This window comes from Callospermophilus lateralis, chromosome 2 (genome assembly GCF_048772815.1).
Source record: "Callospermophilus lateralis isolate mCalLat2 chromosome 2, mCalLat2.hap1, whole genome shotgun sequence".
NCBI classification, from domain to species: domain Eukaryota; kingdom Metazoa; phylum Chordata; class Mammalia; order Rodentia; family Sciuridae; genus Callospermophilus; species Callospermophilus lateralis.
Genome location: NC_135306.1, coordinates 208631354 through 208647469, shown reverse-complemented (window position 1 = coordinate 208647469; position 16116 = coordinate 208631354). Strand labels below are relative to the sequence as shown.

The 16116-nt window shown below is 59.4% G+C and overlaps 1 protein-coding gene across 6 annotated transcripts in view; it reads left to right on the top strand.

The window, feature by feature from the left end:
* The window catches only part of Shank2 (SH3 and multiple ankyrin repeat domains 2), a 355852-nt gene that overhangs the window by 31743 nt on the left and 307993 nt on the right, over positions 1 to 16116 (top strand). For all 6 annotated transcript variants that reach the window (XM_077108956.1, XM_077108955.1, XM_077108953.1 and 3 more), the window contains 2 exons: positions 11559 to 11710; positions 12767 to 12934. In XM_077108956.1, coding sequence (XP_076965071.1) covers positions 11559 to 11710; positions 12767 to 12934 — 320 coding nt within the window. The remainder of the gene's footprint in view (positions 1 to 11558; positions 11711 to 12766; positions 12935 to 16116) is intronic.

Below are 16116 nucleotides of genomic sequence, written 5' to 3'. Positions count from 1 at the left end.
GTGGCCTCCCTGTCCTGGGTGCCCCCCCCTGTCCTGGGTGCCCCCCCTGTCCTGGGTGCCTCCCCCCTGTCCTGGGTGCCCCCCCCTGTCCTGGGTGCCCTCCCCCTGTCCTGGGTGCCCCCCCTGTCCTGGGTGCCCCCCCCTGTCCTGGGTGCCCTTCCCTGTCCTGGGTGCCTCCCCCCTGTCCTGGGTGCCCTCCCCTGTCCTGGGTATCCTCCCCTGTCCTGGGTGCCCCTCCCTGTCCTGGGTGCCCTCCCCTGTCCTGGGTGCCCCTCCCCCGTCCTGGGTGCCCTCCCCCGTCCTGGGTGCCCTTCCCTGTCCTGGGTATCCTCCCCCGTCCTCCCTGTCCTGGGTGCCCCCCCCTGTCCTGGGTGCCCTCCCCCGTCCTGGGTGCCCTTCCCTGTCCTGGGTGCCCCCCCCTGTCCTGGGTGCCCTCCCCCGTCCTGGGTGCCCTTCCCTGTCCTGGGTGCCCTCCCCCTGTCCTGGGTGCCCCCCCCTGTCCTGGGTATCCTCCCCTGTCCTGGGTGCCCCTCCCCTGTCCTGGGTGCCCCCCCCTGTCCTGGGTGCCCTCCCCCGTCCTGGGTGCCCTTCCCTGTCCTGGGTGCCCCCCCCTGTCCTGGGTGCCCTTCCCTGTCCTGGGTGCCCTCCCCCGTCCTGGGTGCCCTTCCCTGTCCTGGGTGCCCTCCCCCGTCCTGGGTGCCCTTCCCTGTCCTGGGTGCCCTCCCCCTGTCCTGGGTGCCCCCCCCTGTCCTGGGTATCCTCCCCTGTCCTGGGTGCCCCCCCTGTCCTGGGTGCCCCCCCCTGTCCTGGGTGCCCTCCCCTGTCCTGGGTGCCCCCCCGCGTCCTGGGTGCCCCTCCCTGTCCTGGGTGCCCCCCCCTGTCCTGGGTGCCCTCCCCCTGTCCTGGGTGCCCCCCCCTGTCCTGGGTGCCCTCCCCTGTCCTGGGTGCCCCCCCGCGTCCTGGGTGCCCCTCCCTGTCCTGGGTGCCCCCCCCTGTCCTGGGTGCCCTCCCCCTGTCCTGGGTGCCCCCCCCTGTCCTGGGTGGCCTCCCTGCAGGGTGCACACCCTGGGTTCCCCTCTCCCGGGGAAGGCGTCGCTTGCTTCAGCCCTGGTGGCCGTGAGCGAAGCTGCAGTGGACACCGCGTGCAGGTGCTCGTTGGGCGCGGTCAGCAGCGGCGGGGCAGGAGGAGCCTCTAGAGGCAAAGCTGAACTCTGAGAGCCCCAAAGGGGAGCCCCGACTCCGGGGAGGAGCCAGTGGAGCCAGAGGACGAAGGACCAGGAGGGCAGTGAGGAGAGAGCACCTGGCCGTCCTCAGGGACAGCTGACCTGTGGCACCCGCGGGACGTAGCAGGCAGCACACCCAGTCACAAGGCGCTGGAAGGGAGATGAGCGCTTGTGCTCTCACGCTCGCCCGGGAGACAAGCCAGGCCTCACGGCTCGCCCACCCACACTGTGCACCTGATGCAGCTTCACCTGAAACCCACTCCTGCAGGTGGCGGACGCTGCCCTGCTGGGACCCAGGGCTGCAGTAGCACAGGACCATGTCCTGAGCCCCAGGAGCCAGCTCAGCACCAGGCCCTGGAGAGCCTCAGGGAGACCTGCCTTCAGCCCCAGTGTCTCTGCAAACAGCTGTGCGCAGACCAGGTCACTGAGCCTCTCTGAACTTCAGTCTCCTCCTCTCCTAAATCCAGTGGTCTTCTCTATAAGGCAGGAAAACAGGAGCCCAGGACGAGTCCTCTGGGTCCAGCCTGCAGGTCTGGGCCACCTGCAGGTTTATAGAGGTTCCCAGTCGTCATCAGCATCAGCTGAGTCTCAGCAGATGCCGATTCCTGTCTGTTCTGGCCATGGAGAGAGACAGGGCTGGCTTTGGGAGGTGACCCCGTGTCCTGGCTTCCTGGGTGACCCTGGTGCTAGCCTGAAGGCCCTGCTCTGCCTGTCCACCAGACGTGAAGAAGGGGCTGGGGACCAGGACACCGGCCTCCCACACAGGGTCAGCCAACACCTCGCCTTGTGCCCCACCTCCAGGGCTGTGAGCGGCAATGTGCAGCCAGGGAGCGCCCTGGGCCTGGGACCGTGTCACAGCAGCATGAGCCACGGCAGTCTCCTGTCACCATGAGGACGGGGCAGCTTTGGCTTTACCCCCAGGGCCTGCTTCCTCCTGTCATGCCAGCTGGGCAGGCCGTGGTCCTGGCTGGGGCAGCAGGTCCAGCTCCTGTTGGGGACAAGGCACCAACGGCTTCCTTCCCAAGACCACAAAATGCCCCAGTGTCTGGGCCTGGCCGCCATCCCCGAGTCAGGGGAAGCAGCCCTTCTGGATGGAGGGACGCGCCAGAGATAATTAAGTCCCAGGAGAATGACCCGTCAGTGACAGCCTAGCCGCGTGTGACCAGCCGCTGCCTGCTGCCCGTGGTGGATGTGACTGTCACCAGGCCCAGCCCGAGGGTGCAGCTGCCTCCTTGCTGTGAAGGGCTTGCCGACAGCGCTGGGGAGGAGCGCCTCCCTCCGATGCTGCCTGCCTCCGTGGGGGACAGACCCCGGGGTGAATGTCCACCGCAGCGGGTTTCTCAGAGCACCGCCTGGTCCGCAGCGAGTGTGTGACATCCAGCTGCTAAACTGCTCTCCAGGGGTGACGCTCTGATGCCTGTCAGGCTGCGGGGAGCCGAGCTGCTCCCGCTGAGAGGCCCCACTGCACCCGCGCGTCGCTGTGGCCAGCCCCGGGAGCCCCTGCCCGCTCCCGCACGGCCCGCTTAGAAGGCTTCGCAGACCATGGAACCCGTTCACAGGGCACATGGTGGCGCGGAGACACAGGGGCCCGGCTGGGTGTGTGACTGACGTCCTTGTCCCGCTGCCCCGTGGCCCTGGATGAATCACTGTTTTTAATTCTGCGTGAAGAACAGCACTGGGCGCGTGGGTGGGACTTGAGGGGACACAAACCACTCTTGCAAATGAAGGATCCTCACGCTCCCGGCCTCCAGGGAGCACTGGGGACAGTGGCTTGTCAGTGCGGTTCCTGATCAAGGGGGCCCTGTTTTCGAGTGAGAGCCCAGGGACCGCGTCCAGTTATTTCAGGAGTGTTCTTGGTCACACCCTGCTGGGCTCGGGAGGGACACGGTGACTCACGAAGGTGGACGCGCCCACGCAAGACAAGACGCGCCAATAGGCGAGATGGGCCATGGAAGCAGGTAGGCGAGGCCAGGCCAGGCCCAGGCGCGGGCCAGTCCACGGGAGCGAGCTGGGGTCGGGCTCAACACCAGCTTTGGGTTTGTGGGAAAATCCAGCAGGAAGTGTGGACAGCACCCAGGTGGCCCGTCCTGTGTCCCATATGGATTCCTGGCGCTGGCGCGGGTGGGGGGGGTCATCCTTGTGACTGGCCCGGGTTAGTTGGGGCTCGCTCTTGGTGCCGTGTGCCTGGGGTTTTGCAGGATTTGCGCCTGTGTGCACCAGGGTCTCCTCCAGCCACCCACGGATCAGGTCGGGCACGGTGGCCTGGTAAGCTCTGAATAAAGCCACCATCACGTTCACTGTCACCTCACGTGGGGCAACATCTCGGGCACCGTCACTGGCCTGTGCCTCGGGGACTGTCCATCCGACCCACTGCCTGCGAGGACAGCGTGTGCCCTGCCCCACCCTCACCAGCACCCGGGCCTGGCCCTGTTTCCAACGTGGCACCTCTGACTGTGTAGTGCGTGTCATTTTAATCAGCCCTGGTGACACAGGACGGGAGCGTCCTTCCCCGGGCTCCTGTGGATTTTCACTGGGGAGGTGCCCCTGTGCCACGAGAGGGGTGTCTCCACCCACCTCTTCATTGGGGGTGTGCTTTCCTTCTGCCGGGTCTTACGGGCTCTCGGTCCACCCTGGACAGGACTTGGCACCTTTCCCCAACATCTCCCCTCGGGCTGGGCAGCAGCTCCTTCCCGTCACGCCGTCACCCGAGGGAGAGCCTTGAGGTTTTCTGAAATAGACTGACTTTCAGGACAGCTTTTAACCACAGGTTCCCAGGGACAGAGCAGAGTCTCCTGCTGGCACCCTGCTCCCCGGCACCCCGCCCCCGGGACCCTGCTCCCCAGCACCCCACTCCCTGGTACCCTGCTCCCTGGCACCCCGCTTCCCAGCACCCTGCTCCCCAGCACCCAGCTCTCCAGGACCCAGCTCCCCAGCACCCCATTCCCCGGTACCCTGCTCCCTGACACCCCGCTTCCCAGCACCCAGCTCTCCAGGACCCAGCTCCCCAGCACCCCACTCCCTGGTACCCTGCTCCCTGGCACCCCGCTTCCCAGCACCCTGCTCCCTGGGACCCAGCTCCCCAGCACCCCACTCCCCGATACCCTGCTCCCTGGCACCCCGCTCCCTGGCACTCCCCGACCTCAGGCTGGTGCCGTGCCTGCTCGTCAGAGCCGGTACCAGCTGCTTGCTGTTCCTGAGCCCACGCTCCATCCGCATTTCCTCCTTTCCCACTCTGCCCCGGGTGCCCTCCGCCATCGCCTCTGCGTGGCTCCCGTATCTGGACAGCTTCCCAGAGCTTCCTGGGTCCCGATGGCCTCAAGAGGTTTGAGGACGGCCAGAGGCACTGAGGCTGGGGACGATCACAGTGACCTGTCCTGAGGGGCAGGCTGTCGGCGGGTCCTGCCTCTGAGTCCACCTCGCTCTCCTTTGGGGGTGGCTCCTGCGGGGATCTCCCTGTAAGGCGCCTGGTTTCTCGCCCTTCCCTGCCGCGCTCTGTGGAAGGGACTCCGACCCACAGCCACCCTTGCGGGCGGGTCAGCGCCTCCCCAAGGTGCAGCGGCCGGGCAGAGCTGAGTTCCTGCGGGCGCCTGCTCGGGCGTCACTGTTTCTCTGACGGCTTAGTGGCCAGTGGCCCAGGGATGTTCTCTCCTGTGGCTACCTCGCCTGCCCCCAGGAACTGTCCCAGGTCTGCACAGGCACCAAGCCCCCAGGGTGCTCGGCGCCCTCTGTGCCGGGTGCAGCCTTTGCAGGAGCCGTGCATCCTCCGTGGACGTGGGCTTGTGTCTGGGCATGTGCCGCGGCTGCTCTGTTCTGCGGTCCGCGATCCCGTTATTCTAATGGTCGCATTGCTTTGGCATTTCCAGTCCGTGGCTGGTCGGGTCAGCTGACCCAACACTCGGGACGCCCCGCCACGCGGTTCCCTGTGTTTGGACGGCACGAGTTGCCCTCACGTTCTGCTCCCCAGCCGGGGTCCCTCCCTGTCATTATGCCACAGCGGCTGCCTGGTGTGGCTGTGGGGTCTCTGCCCCTGCTTCCTCCTCCCTTGGCTGCTCACGGGACACACAGGGGGCTCCCGCCCCCAGCCCCTGCTTGGCGCCTGCTGGAGGCTGTTGTGAGTCCTCTCCCTGCCCGGCTGCCCACCTACCCGGCTGCCCGCATCACTCAAGTCCTGCCAAGACGGAGGCCGTGGCTGCCCTCTGGCTGTGCTGCGGGGCCCCACTGCCCGCTGGTGCCTTTGAAGCACGCCCTGGAAGTGCCTGGACCCTGGAAGTACGCGGGTCTTCAAGGTCATCTCCCAACATTGCAGATCCTTCTCCCCTGTCCACGTGGAGGGGGACGGAGTCGCTCCTGAGGGTTCGTAGTGAGTGTCAGATACGAGGTTAAGCCGTAGCGCCTGCAGCACGTGAAAGCCCAGGAGCGCGGGCAGAGCCTCGAGTGGCAGAGCCGCGAGGTTTCCACACTCATTAGAGAGCCGTGGCGTGTCCCTGGCGTGAGACCCTGCAGCCCCACGATGCTGCAGCTCACAGCTGATTGGCCAGCGTCTTCCTGAGGTTTGTCCATCGGCCCCAAAGGTGGAGCCTCACTGGACATCCCCTCCCTGGACATCCCCTCTGCAAACGTGCCACCTAAGCCAGGGCCACAAATGGCGCTCTGCTGACCAGGCCAGGGGGGTCCTGGCCAGAGCTGAATGTGGCCAGTCTGGAATGTCATTTGAGGAGGCTTCTGGAACCTCAGTGCTTGACGGCAGGGTGTCACCCACAGTCCTGTTCCTTCCACCTGGGGACGGTCCTCCCTACCCTGCTTGTTGGGCTCAGAGATGTGCCCAGCACTGTCTGACGGGGGATGGGGGCCTGTGGTGGGGCTGTCCCTGTGGCTCCAGCCTGGCCTTGACATGACCTGGGAGGGCTCCGAGACCGTGTCCCCAAGTACAGAACAAGGCTGTCCTCGGACGGTACCGCGTGAGACGTCCCCTAGATTGGACCTTCTCGCTTTTGACAGGACGGTGCCCTCAGCCAGACACAAGAGAAACCCTACCTGTCCCGAGGGCCCGTCTGGCCCCAAGCTTGCCGCAGTCTGGCTGGGCACAAAATCACAAGCCACTCACAGCCTTGTAGGTTCAAACAGCAATTCTTTATTCCCAAACTCTCACCGGCACTCTACACGCACGTTCTGGGGAAAATCCACACCTCCACCAGGCTCTGCATCCCAAATACTCTCTGAATCCCGCGAGAAATCAAGGAGCGTGCCTGAGGCAGCAGGATACTCCCTATTCCCAGCAGGATACTCCCTAACCCTGGACCCACCCTAATCCAGCAGGATCCTCCCTAAACCCCGATCCACCCTGGTCCTTGAGCAGGGTCACCTTTCTCAAACATTCATGCAATGTCACTGCAAATGACCTGGGTCCAAGGCAAGCCCATTTCCACAATGGAGAGTCCTCCCTCTAAGCAACATGGGGTAGGCTGACAAAGAAATTGCCATGCATCATTCCTACTTGGCTATGGCTCTCAGCATCTCCCCCCTTCTGATTAATTAAACAACAAGCAATCTGGCTTAGGGACCGTGCCTGGTAGGTTGTCCAATTCAACATATGGTCCTTACCCGTCATCGGATGAACTGACCTCTAGGCGTCAGCCTCCTGTCTTAGGTTAATACCACTGCAATTGGATCATACCCGTCACTGACTGCCGGTCCAGCATACAGCCATACTTGTGGATAGGCCTATGCACCAGTCGGGGGGTGAGGTTCTTTGCCTCACCTCTGTTGGCCCCCAAATTTTAGACCATCACTAGCAGAAGGGAGGAGGATACAGAAATGCCACGACACCAAGCCAATTGACGGCTCCTTTGGAAAAATTGCATCACTGGTGACACCATCAGCAAAGATATGCCAGCACTTCCACAATTCACTGCACCAAACGATAGTTCACAATATATACAAGTGATACATAGTCCAGGCATCTGCAAGCAGTTCAAAGCGGAGGAGTCTATCAATATGTCCATTTCCTCCCAAAGTAAATCGACTCCTTGATTGAGCATCACTTGTTGAGTTATATTCATTGATGCATCAGTTTATACAGTTTACTGTGATAGCTATCATAGAAGCTGTAGTTTGGTTTTATCTTTGTCTTCACTGGCACTGGGATGAAGATAGGAATTCTGGCAATGATGCTAAAGAGACCTTATCTGTACAGAATTATTAAATATAATGAAAAGGAAAGGTGAAAGTAAACAAACAGATCTGTTAACCTCCTTTAAAAACAATCCTTAACAGCTTTTACCTAATTTAAATTAAACTATTTAAATCACGTGAATAAAAAAATTCGGATCCATTTTTTCATGAGCGCTCCTCATATATGAAATACGAACATACGCACACACAGACATACAACACAAAACAGAAGTGGGCACACATAACATACAACACATAAGACAATAGTAAAGGCCTTGTAGCTTTACCTAGGTGAAATCTCCATTGCAATGTTTAAAAACTCCACAGTCAAAAAATAAAATTGATCAGAAAAACATTAACCTAGGTCTGTATGAGCTCAAAAAATAAAATAGAACTTTATGATGTGGGAAAATGCAATAATAACATAGATATTGAAAAAAGCATCCTGGTTAATCACTGTTGCAGATGTAAGAATAGCCCAGCTGGAGTTCTGGATATCAGCTGTTATGGATTTGAGTCAAATCATCTTCTTTTTGGTCTGTAGAAATTGCTTTGGTTAGTCTCTCTGGAATCCAAATCGGCTGCTGTTCTCCCTGTAGAAACACACAAACAGAACCCCGACTCCAGACAATCACTGGGTCAGGACCTTTCCATTGTCCTGTTAGAATATCTTTCCAAAGTACCTTGGGCTTATGTACATTTTTTGGATACATATGTCTTTCCGCAGCACTAAGTCCTGATGAATCCAAATTTAAAAAGTTTAGAGTAAAAAGGGTTATTTTAAGTTTATCTTTGGGGGATATATACCCCTTACCAATTCCCTCTTTTTGCTTTAATAAGTACGTTTTAATAGTTTGATGAGCTCTTTCAACTATGCCTTGTCCCTGTGGATTGTATGGGATTCCTGTTATATGAGTAATATCAAATGATGAGCAAAATTGTTTAAAAGAGGTAGAGGTATAACCAGGACCATTATCTGTTTTTAACTGTTTTGGAACGCCCACAGTGGCAAAATTTTGTAAGCAATGAACTATAACATCTTTAATTTTTTTCTCCGGCATGAAGGGAGCCCATCAAAAATCCGGAAGAAGTATCAACTGTAACATGCAAATATTTTAATTTTCCAAATTCTGGCAAGTGTGTGACATCCATCTGCCAAATATGGTTAGGTATCAGTCCTCTAGGATTGACTCCAAGATTAACTTGTGGTAAAAAGGTCACACAATTTTGACATTGTTTTATTATATGTCTGGCTTGTTCCTTAGTTATTTTAAAATGCTTTTGTAAAGTATTCGCATTGACATGGAACCTTTTATGAAAATTTGTAGCTTCTTCTATTTCAGAGAAAATATGTGTGTCATGTGTAGATTTATCTGCTAATTCATTGCCCAAACTAAGAGCTCCAGGCAATCCTGTATGTGCCCTGATATGTCCTATAAAGAATGGATCTTTTCTTCCCAGATTAGACTTGGTATAGTGGAAAGCAAAGAGAAAACAGTAGAGGAAGGAGAAATCCTACCAGCATCTTCAAGGGATACTATAGCATTAACTATATAGTGACTATCGGAAAATAAATTAAATACAGAATCTTTAAACATCACAAAAGCTTGTAATACTGCATTAAGCTCTACCTGTTGAGCTGATTGTTTGGGTACTAAAAATGTAAAAGTTTGATCAGGGGTAACTACTGCTGCTGTGACATTATTTGACCCATCAGTGAATATATTTGGAGCATTCATGATAGGGGTTTTTCTTGTCATTTTTGGAAAAACTTCAGGATGTGAGGACCAAAAAGACAACAAAGGATTAGATGGTAAGTGATTATCAAATGAAACATTAGATTTGCACATGATTATTGCCCAAGTATTTAACTCATTAGCTAACTCATCAATTTGATCCATAGTGTATGGAGTAATAATTTTATTGGGAGAAATTCCAAACACTCCCTTTGCTGCTTTTATTCCTTTGAGTATTAATTGTCCTACAGCCTCAGGATATCTAGTAAGAATAGTATTAGGAGAATAAGATAAATGTATCCATAATAATGGACCTTCTTGCCAAAATACTCCTGTAGGAATATTTTTTATTGGTAGTACAATAAATAATAAAGGCAAACTTATATCAATTCTATCCAAATGCATATTTTCCATATATGCTTCAATAATTTTTAATGCCTTTCTTGCTTTAGGAGTTAACATTCGGGGTGAATTTGGATCTGATGGACCTTTTAGGATATCAAATAAAGGTCCCAACTCTCCTGTTGGTATGCCTAGATAAGGCCTTATCCAATTTATGTCTCCTAATAACTTTTGAAAGTCGTTAAGTGATTTGAGTTGGTCTACTCGTATTTGAATTTTTGGTGGACGGACCATGGTTGAGGATAATAGAACTCCTAGATAATTAATTGGAAAATTTAATTGTACTTTATCTATTGCTATCTCTAGATTATAATTTTTTAATAAGTTTGTAAGCATGGCATAACATTCTAGCAATGTGTTTTTATCTTTATGTGCTAATAATACATCATCCAAATAGTGAAATATTTGTAGTTCAGGATTTTGATTTCTAAGTGGCTGGATTGCTTTGTTAACATAAGTTTGACACATAGTTGGGCTGTTAGCCATCCCTTGAAGGAGTACTTTCCATTCATATCTCTGATCAGGACCTTCATGATTCAGTGCAGGGATAGTAAATGCAAAACGTGGACTATCCTCAGGATGAATTGGAATTGAAAAAAAAAAAAACAATCTTTAATATCTATAGCTAAAACATACCAGGTTTTTGGCAAAGCGGACAATTGAGGAATCCCTGATTGAGCACGTCCCATAATAACCATCTCATTATTAATGGCTCCCTAAACCCGGATCCGCCCTGGTCCTTGAGCAGGGTCACCTTTCTCAAACATTCATGCAATGTCACTGCAAATGACCTGGGTCCAAGGCAAGCCCATTTCCACAATGGAGAGTCCTCCTCTAAGCAACATGGGGTAGGCTGACCAGGAAATTGCCATGCGTCATTCCTACTTGGCTCTGGCTCTCAGCACAAGCTCAGGTGGAGACACTCACTAAGTCCTTCAGGCCACCCAGTCCTTTCACGTCCTTCCAGGACCCACCCTGCCCTCGCCCACCAGCTCCAAGGAGGGGCCTCCCAGAAGCCTCCAGATATCCTGCGCCCACCTGGGAGGCCGCGGAGCAGCCGCCAGCGGAGGTCGGGGCTGACTGCACACACAGAGCCCCCTTCCCAGCTGGCCGGGTCCCGCCACCCCTCGCCAGGCCAGGCCTATGCAGGCAACATCCCAGGTCACTGAAGTCCCTTAGGTGTCCTGGAAACTTCCTGTTTTTCTTTAGGAACCCCGCCCCATGGCTACGCGTCACGTGCTCGGTGGCCCTCCTGGGACCTTGCGCGTGATGGGGAGTGGGGAGCCAGCCGTTCGTCAGGAGCCAGGGTGTGGTGTGCGCGTCCCCTTAGCTGGGGGAGGTCTGCAGAGAGGGTTGTGGCACCCACCAGGAAGCCGCAGGCGGCCGAGCTGTGGCTGAGGGTGAGAGATGTAGGCAGGACAGAGGGACCCTCCTGCATAAATGAACCAGGGTTCAGAATAGACTGTCTCAGGACGAGGGCCAGGGGCCTGGGTGGGGGGTCCGCCTCCAGCTGCCCGAAGACAGCGGCTCTTGGCTGTGGGCTTTCTGGGTCACAGGAGCCCGCGGTGTCCGCGAGCCCTGCCCTTTCCCCATGTTGTATTACCCACCACGGCGCACGTCTCAGCAGAGGGCGCGTGAGGAGGATGAGGAGTGACAGAAGTGTCCCCACAGGCACTGAGCCACGGGCCATCTGGAGGGTGGGGACCCTTGGCAACCCTTGTCCCCAGGAGGCAGACCTCACCCTCCTCCCGGGCTTCTGCCCCACCCCGTGCAGCCTGGCATTGCCGGGGTGAGGGCCCCTCTGCCCAGCTGGATGGGTGCCTGGGGCCTCGTCGCTGTCACTGTCCGGGCCCAGGGCTGCCTGGGCCACCTGACTGCTGGACGTGAGGCTGGCCAGGGGCTGGGCGTGACACCTGGGGTCCGTTCTTCAAGTCCCCAAGTTCCAGGCGATGGAGCAAGGCTGGGCTTGGGGCTCTCTGCCTTGCCCACGTGTGGGCGCTAAAGTGCGTGTGTCTGGGTCCCACAGAGACTCCCCTGACCCTGGCGGCCCAGCTGGACGGCTCCACAGAGGTCATCAAAGCTCTCAGGAACGGCGGGGCTCACCTGGACTTCCGCGCCAGAGACGGGATGACCGCCCTGCACAAGGCCGCCCGCACCCGGAACCAAGCCGCCCTGAAGGTACTCAGCCTGTCTGGGGGCCATCCCGTGTAGGCCCTGTGGCTGCCCCGTGGCCTCCCCGCAGGAGCCACCCAAGGACTGCGGCTCCTGTCCCCTGGGACAACAGCAGTGTCCAGGCCTCCTGCCCTCCCCGCTTGGCCCCGCCCTTTTAGGGCTGTGTTTGTAACCCATGAGACAGGACCGAAAGGCAACGTCCCTGTGAGGGCCACCACCCAGTGGACACTGAGCCCTCGCTCGGCCCGCCACAGGGCGTGGGGAGGGAGCCAGGAAGGGTATGCTGTGCCCTCGTCCTCCTCCGGTGTCCCACCCTCGCCACCCCACCCGACAGGACAGCACCCGGATGCCCCTGGCCGGTTCTCCATCACAGCCCTGGGGAGAGGGACACGGCCGGCCCTGCCGCTGACCCTGGGGCAGGGGCTTCTCTCGCAGCCTCCTACGAGTGTCCTCTCAGCTGCCCCCTCCTGTGGGCTTCCGGACACTCCGGTGGCTCACTGCCCTCGGGGCTCACGGAGGTCACGTGTCCTATTCCAGGTCACATAGTCCAGCGCAGCCTTCCCTGGAGGCCCTGTGCCCCCGCAGGACACCGCTGCCCAGGACAGAGGTGGAGCTCCTCCACAGAGAAGGGTGCCCAGTGGGTGCCGGGGAGTGGGTGGGTCTTGCCCCTTTAGAGGCCCCGGAAGCCTCTCCTTCCTCTCCCTGTGCGTGGCGGGGGGCAGGAGGGCGCAGGAGCAGGGTGAGAGCTGCTCCTGTGCTGACCCAGGTCAGCTGTGGTGACCATTGTCTTGGACACCCAGCCCTCATCTTCTCAGTGCCCCCCACTGACTGCCAGGCCTGCCACCCTGCCCTGTGTGTTGAGGAGCGTGACCTCTCTGTCCCCTAGGCAGGTGGGCTGCAGGCAGGGAGACGCCTACCCGTCCCCTTTCGGCTGGACCAGGCCCCTCGCTGCGGGAACGCGGGCCCTGTCCACTGGCCTGCGGGAGGCTGGTCCCTGCTCTCGGACGCTTTCACCCTGCGCAGAAGGCGTGGGACGCACTGACCGCACCGGGCCTTTTCCAGACTCTCCTGGAGCTCGGGGCCTCCCCTGACTACAAGGACAGCTACGGCCTCACGCCGCTGTACCACACGGCCATCGTGGGTGGGGACCCCTACTGCTGCGAGCTCCTGCTGCATGAGCGCGCCTCCGTGTGCTGCAGGGACGAGAACGGCTGGCAGGAGATCCACCAGGTACGCCCGGAAGGCCGCGGCTGCCCGGACCCGGCCCCTGGGCTGTGGGCGGGCGCCCGTGGGGAGTCCTGAGCTCAGGCTCCTCCAACCCCGGGGCTGGCACAGGGCTTCCTGCGGGGAGGTGACCAGGGCACAGGGGTGTCTCGCTGTCCCACCTCGCTCCCTGGGCTGGGGAGGTGTCCGTGCAGCCTGGCAGGAAGCAGAGGCCAGCTGACCGCGCCCAGGGAACCTGGGTGGCCAGTGCAGGTGTGGGGGGGAAGGGCCAGCGCAGGGCGAACAGCAGCGGGGAGCGCTGAGCCACGGGGCCCTGGCAAGGACTGGCCCCTGCGTGGCTGAGCCCTGGCAGTCTGCAGGTCAGCGGGGGGAGCCTCAGGGCTGGCCTGGCATCAGGGCTTCTGGGCAGGGTGGAGAAGGTCCAGGAGGGCACAGAGACCAGTGGAGCCGGCTCCCTAGCTCGGCCTGCACAGGAACTGCCACCATTCTCAATGCCACTGTCACCTCCTGCCACCACTCCTGGGGGGACATGGCCTGTCCTGTCCACTCAGTCAGGGGTGCAGAGGAGCGGCCGAGCAGGCAGTCGGCCCTGGGAACCACTGCCCGGCCTCCCTTGTGCTGGTCAGTTCTGAGCCCTTGAGAAGGCCCCACTGCACACCAGGGTGGGACGCCCGGGCAGCGGGTAGCGTGACTGGCCTGAGATCTGTTGGGGCTCTGCTGCTCGTCCTCACGAGAAAGGAAGTCAGTTTCCTGTGGCAACTCAACAGGCGTCGGTCCCTGGACATTTGACCCAACAGTACCATAGGTATCGCTGTGGAGGTGTTCTGTGAGACGGACTAACATTAAACTAGCCGACTTTGCTGACCCGCCATTGTGGGGTGGGCCTTGTGCGATCAGTCGAAGGCCTTAGCGGAAAGACTGAGGTCTCTGGAGGAGGAAGCAGTTGTGCAGCACCAGCTCCTCCCTGGCGCTCCAGCCTGCCCCGCAGATTTCAGATTTGCGTACCTGACGATCGTGCGAATTTAAACTTAACCTTCATTTTAATAGACGCTGTCTCCCCACTGCGCGCACATGTGCTTACATTTCAAAGTCCAGTCCTCAGTGCCACCAGGGAATGGGTTCCAGGACCCCTTCCTAGTGGAATCCACCATGCTCAGATCCTCTGTCACCCTGATGTGGACAGTGTTTATAAGCCCTGCGTCCTCCGCGTCTGTTACCTCGCCTCCGTGACTCTCAACGCCAAGGCCACATCCAGGTGTTCTGCTTCCTTACTTGAGAAATAACAAGGAAAGCTCCTGCTCCACAGGCGCCCCCTGCTGGTGGTTCCCCTGCTCCACAGGCGCCCCCTGCTGGCGGTTCCCCTGATCCACAGGCGCCCCCTGCTGGCGGTTCCCCTGCTCCACAGGCGACCCCTGCTGGCGGTTCCCCTGCTCCACAGGCGCCCCCTGCTGGCGGTTCCCCTGCTCCACAGGCGCCCCCTGCTGGCGGTTCCCCTGCTCCACAGGCGCCCCCTGCTGGCGGTTCCCCTGCTCCACAGGCGCCCCCTGCTGGCGGTTCCCCTGCTCCACAGGCGCCCCCTGCTGGCGGTTCCCCTGCTCCACAGGCCCCCCCCTGCTGGCGGTTCCCCTGCTCCACAGGTACCCCTGCTGGTGGTTCCCCTGCTCCACAGGCGCCCCCTGCTGGCGGTTCCCCTGCTCCACAGGCGCCCCCTGCTGGCGGTTCCCCTGCTCCACATGCGCCCCCTGCTGGTGGTTCCCCTGCTCCACATGCGCGCCCTGCTGGTGGTTCCCCTGCTCCACAGGTGTGCCCTGGTAGTGGTTCCCCCATTGCACAGGTGTGCCCCCTGCTGGTGGTTCCCCTGATCCACAGGTGCTCGCCCTACTGGTGGTTCCCCTATTGCACAGGTGCACCCCCTGCTGGTGGTTCCCCTGCTCCACATGCGCCCCCTGCTGGTGGTTCCCCTGCTCCACAGGTGCGCCCTGCTGGTGGTTCCCCTGCTCCACAGGAGCCCCCTGCTGGTGGTTCCCCTGCTCCACAGGTGTGCACCCTACTGGTGGTTCCCCTATTGTACAGGTGTGCCCCCTGCTGGTGGTTCCCCTGCTCCACAGGTGCCCCCTGCTGGTGGTTCCCCTGCTCCACAGGCGCCCCCTGCTGGTGGTTCCCCAGGTGGTTCCCTGGGGAGCTCTGCCTGCTAGACCAGAGCAGAGAGGCAGGCGAGTTCCTGCTGAGCTGTGGCCACTGCGTCAGTCAGGTGGCTGCTCCCCGCCCCACACTCCTGGCTGGCCCCTCAGGCGCTGTCTCTGCCCTCTCAGGGATGCTGTCCGGTGCTCCTGCCTGTCTGCCCTTGTCTCTCTGCCTGGCCTGGATTCTGGACCTGGATGGCTGGCCTCTGAGCTCGGGCCTGGCCACCGCTGTTCTACAGCAGTGGGCAGGGACGATGGCCGCCTCCTGCATGGGAATCTCATGGCTTGGCCCTCCCCTCGGGTGTTCCCCAGGCCCTGTGTGTGCTGTCTCGGAGCTCCCAGGAGTCTCCTGGCTGGTCACCCACCTGAGGAGTACTTCTGGGTGTCCCCGCTGCCCTGAAGACCCCCACCATGGCTGTCAGGGACCGAGCGTGAGCACCTGCAGCTCAGCCCGTGCCCTGGACCCTGAGACGCAGAGTGAGCACGCACTCCCAGCCACGTGAGGCACACGCGTGTGCAGGCCCATGTGTGGGCAGAGCCACTGGAGCAGGTGCCCCCGCTCTGTGTCCTTGTGCAGATGTCCGGGCTCACAGTGACCAGCAGCGTTCCTGCCCTGGGGCAGGGCAGGTGACCATGGCCTGCGGCCCTGGGGCTCAGGTGCGCTTGGCCATACGGCCAGTCCCGTCCTCGTGGGGTAGACTCGGCCCCCACTGGAACTGGAAAGGCAGCTCCCGAGGACAACCCTGAATGCCCTGGTGGGAGTGTCCCAGCGTCGAGGTGACCTGCTAGGAGGGGCTGCGTGGGGACAGACTCTCGAGAGCTTGATTTTAAATGGTCAAGGCTGGTGGTGGGCAGCGGCAAGCAGGACAAGAGGCCTCTAGACGAGGCTGGGCGGTGTCTGTGAGCCGCCCCCACAGCCCGAGGACATCACCAGGAGCAGGGTCTGGGCAGCGGCTGCTGGACGCAGGGTGCAGGGCCGAGCCGAGACTCAAGAGGAAGGGACAC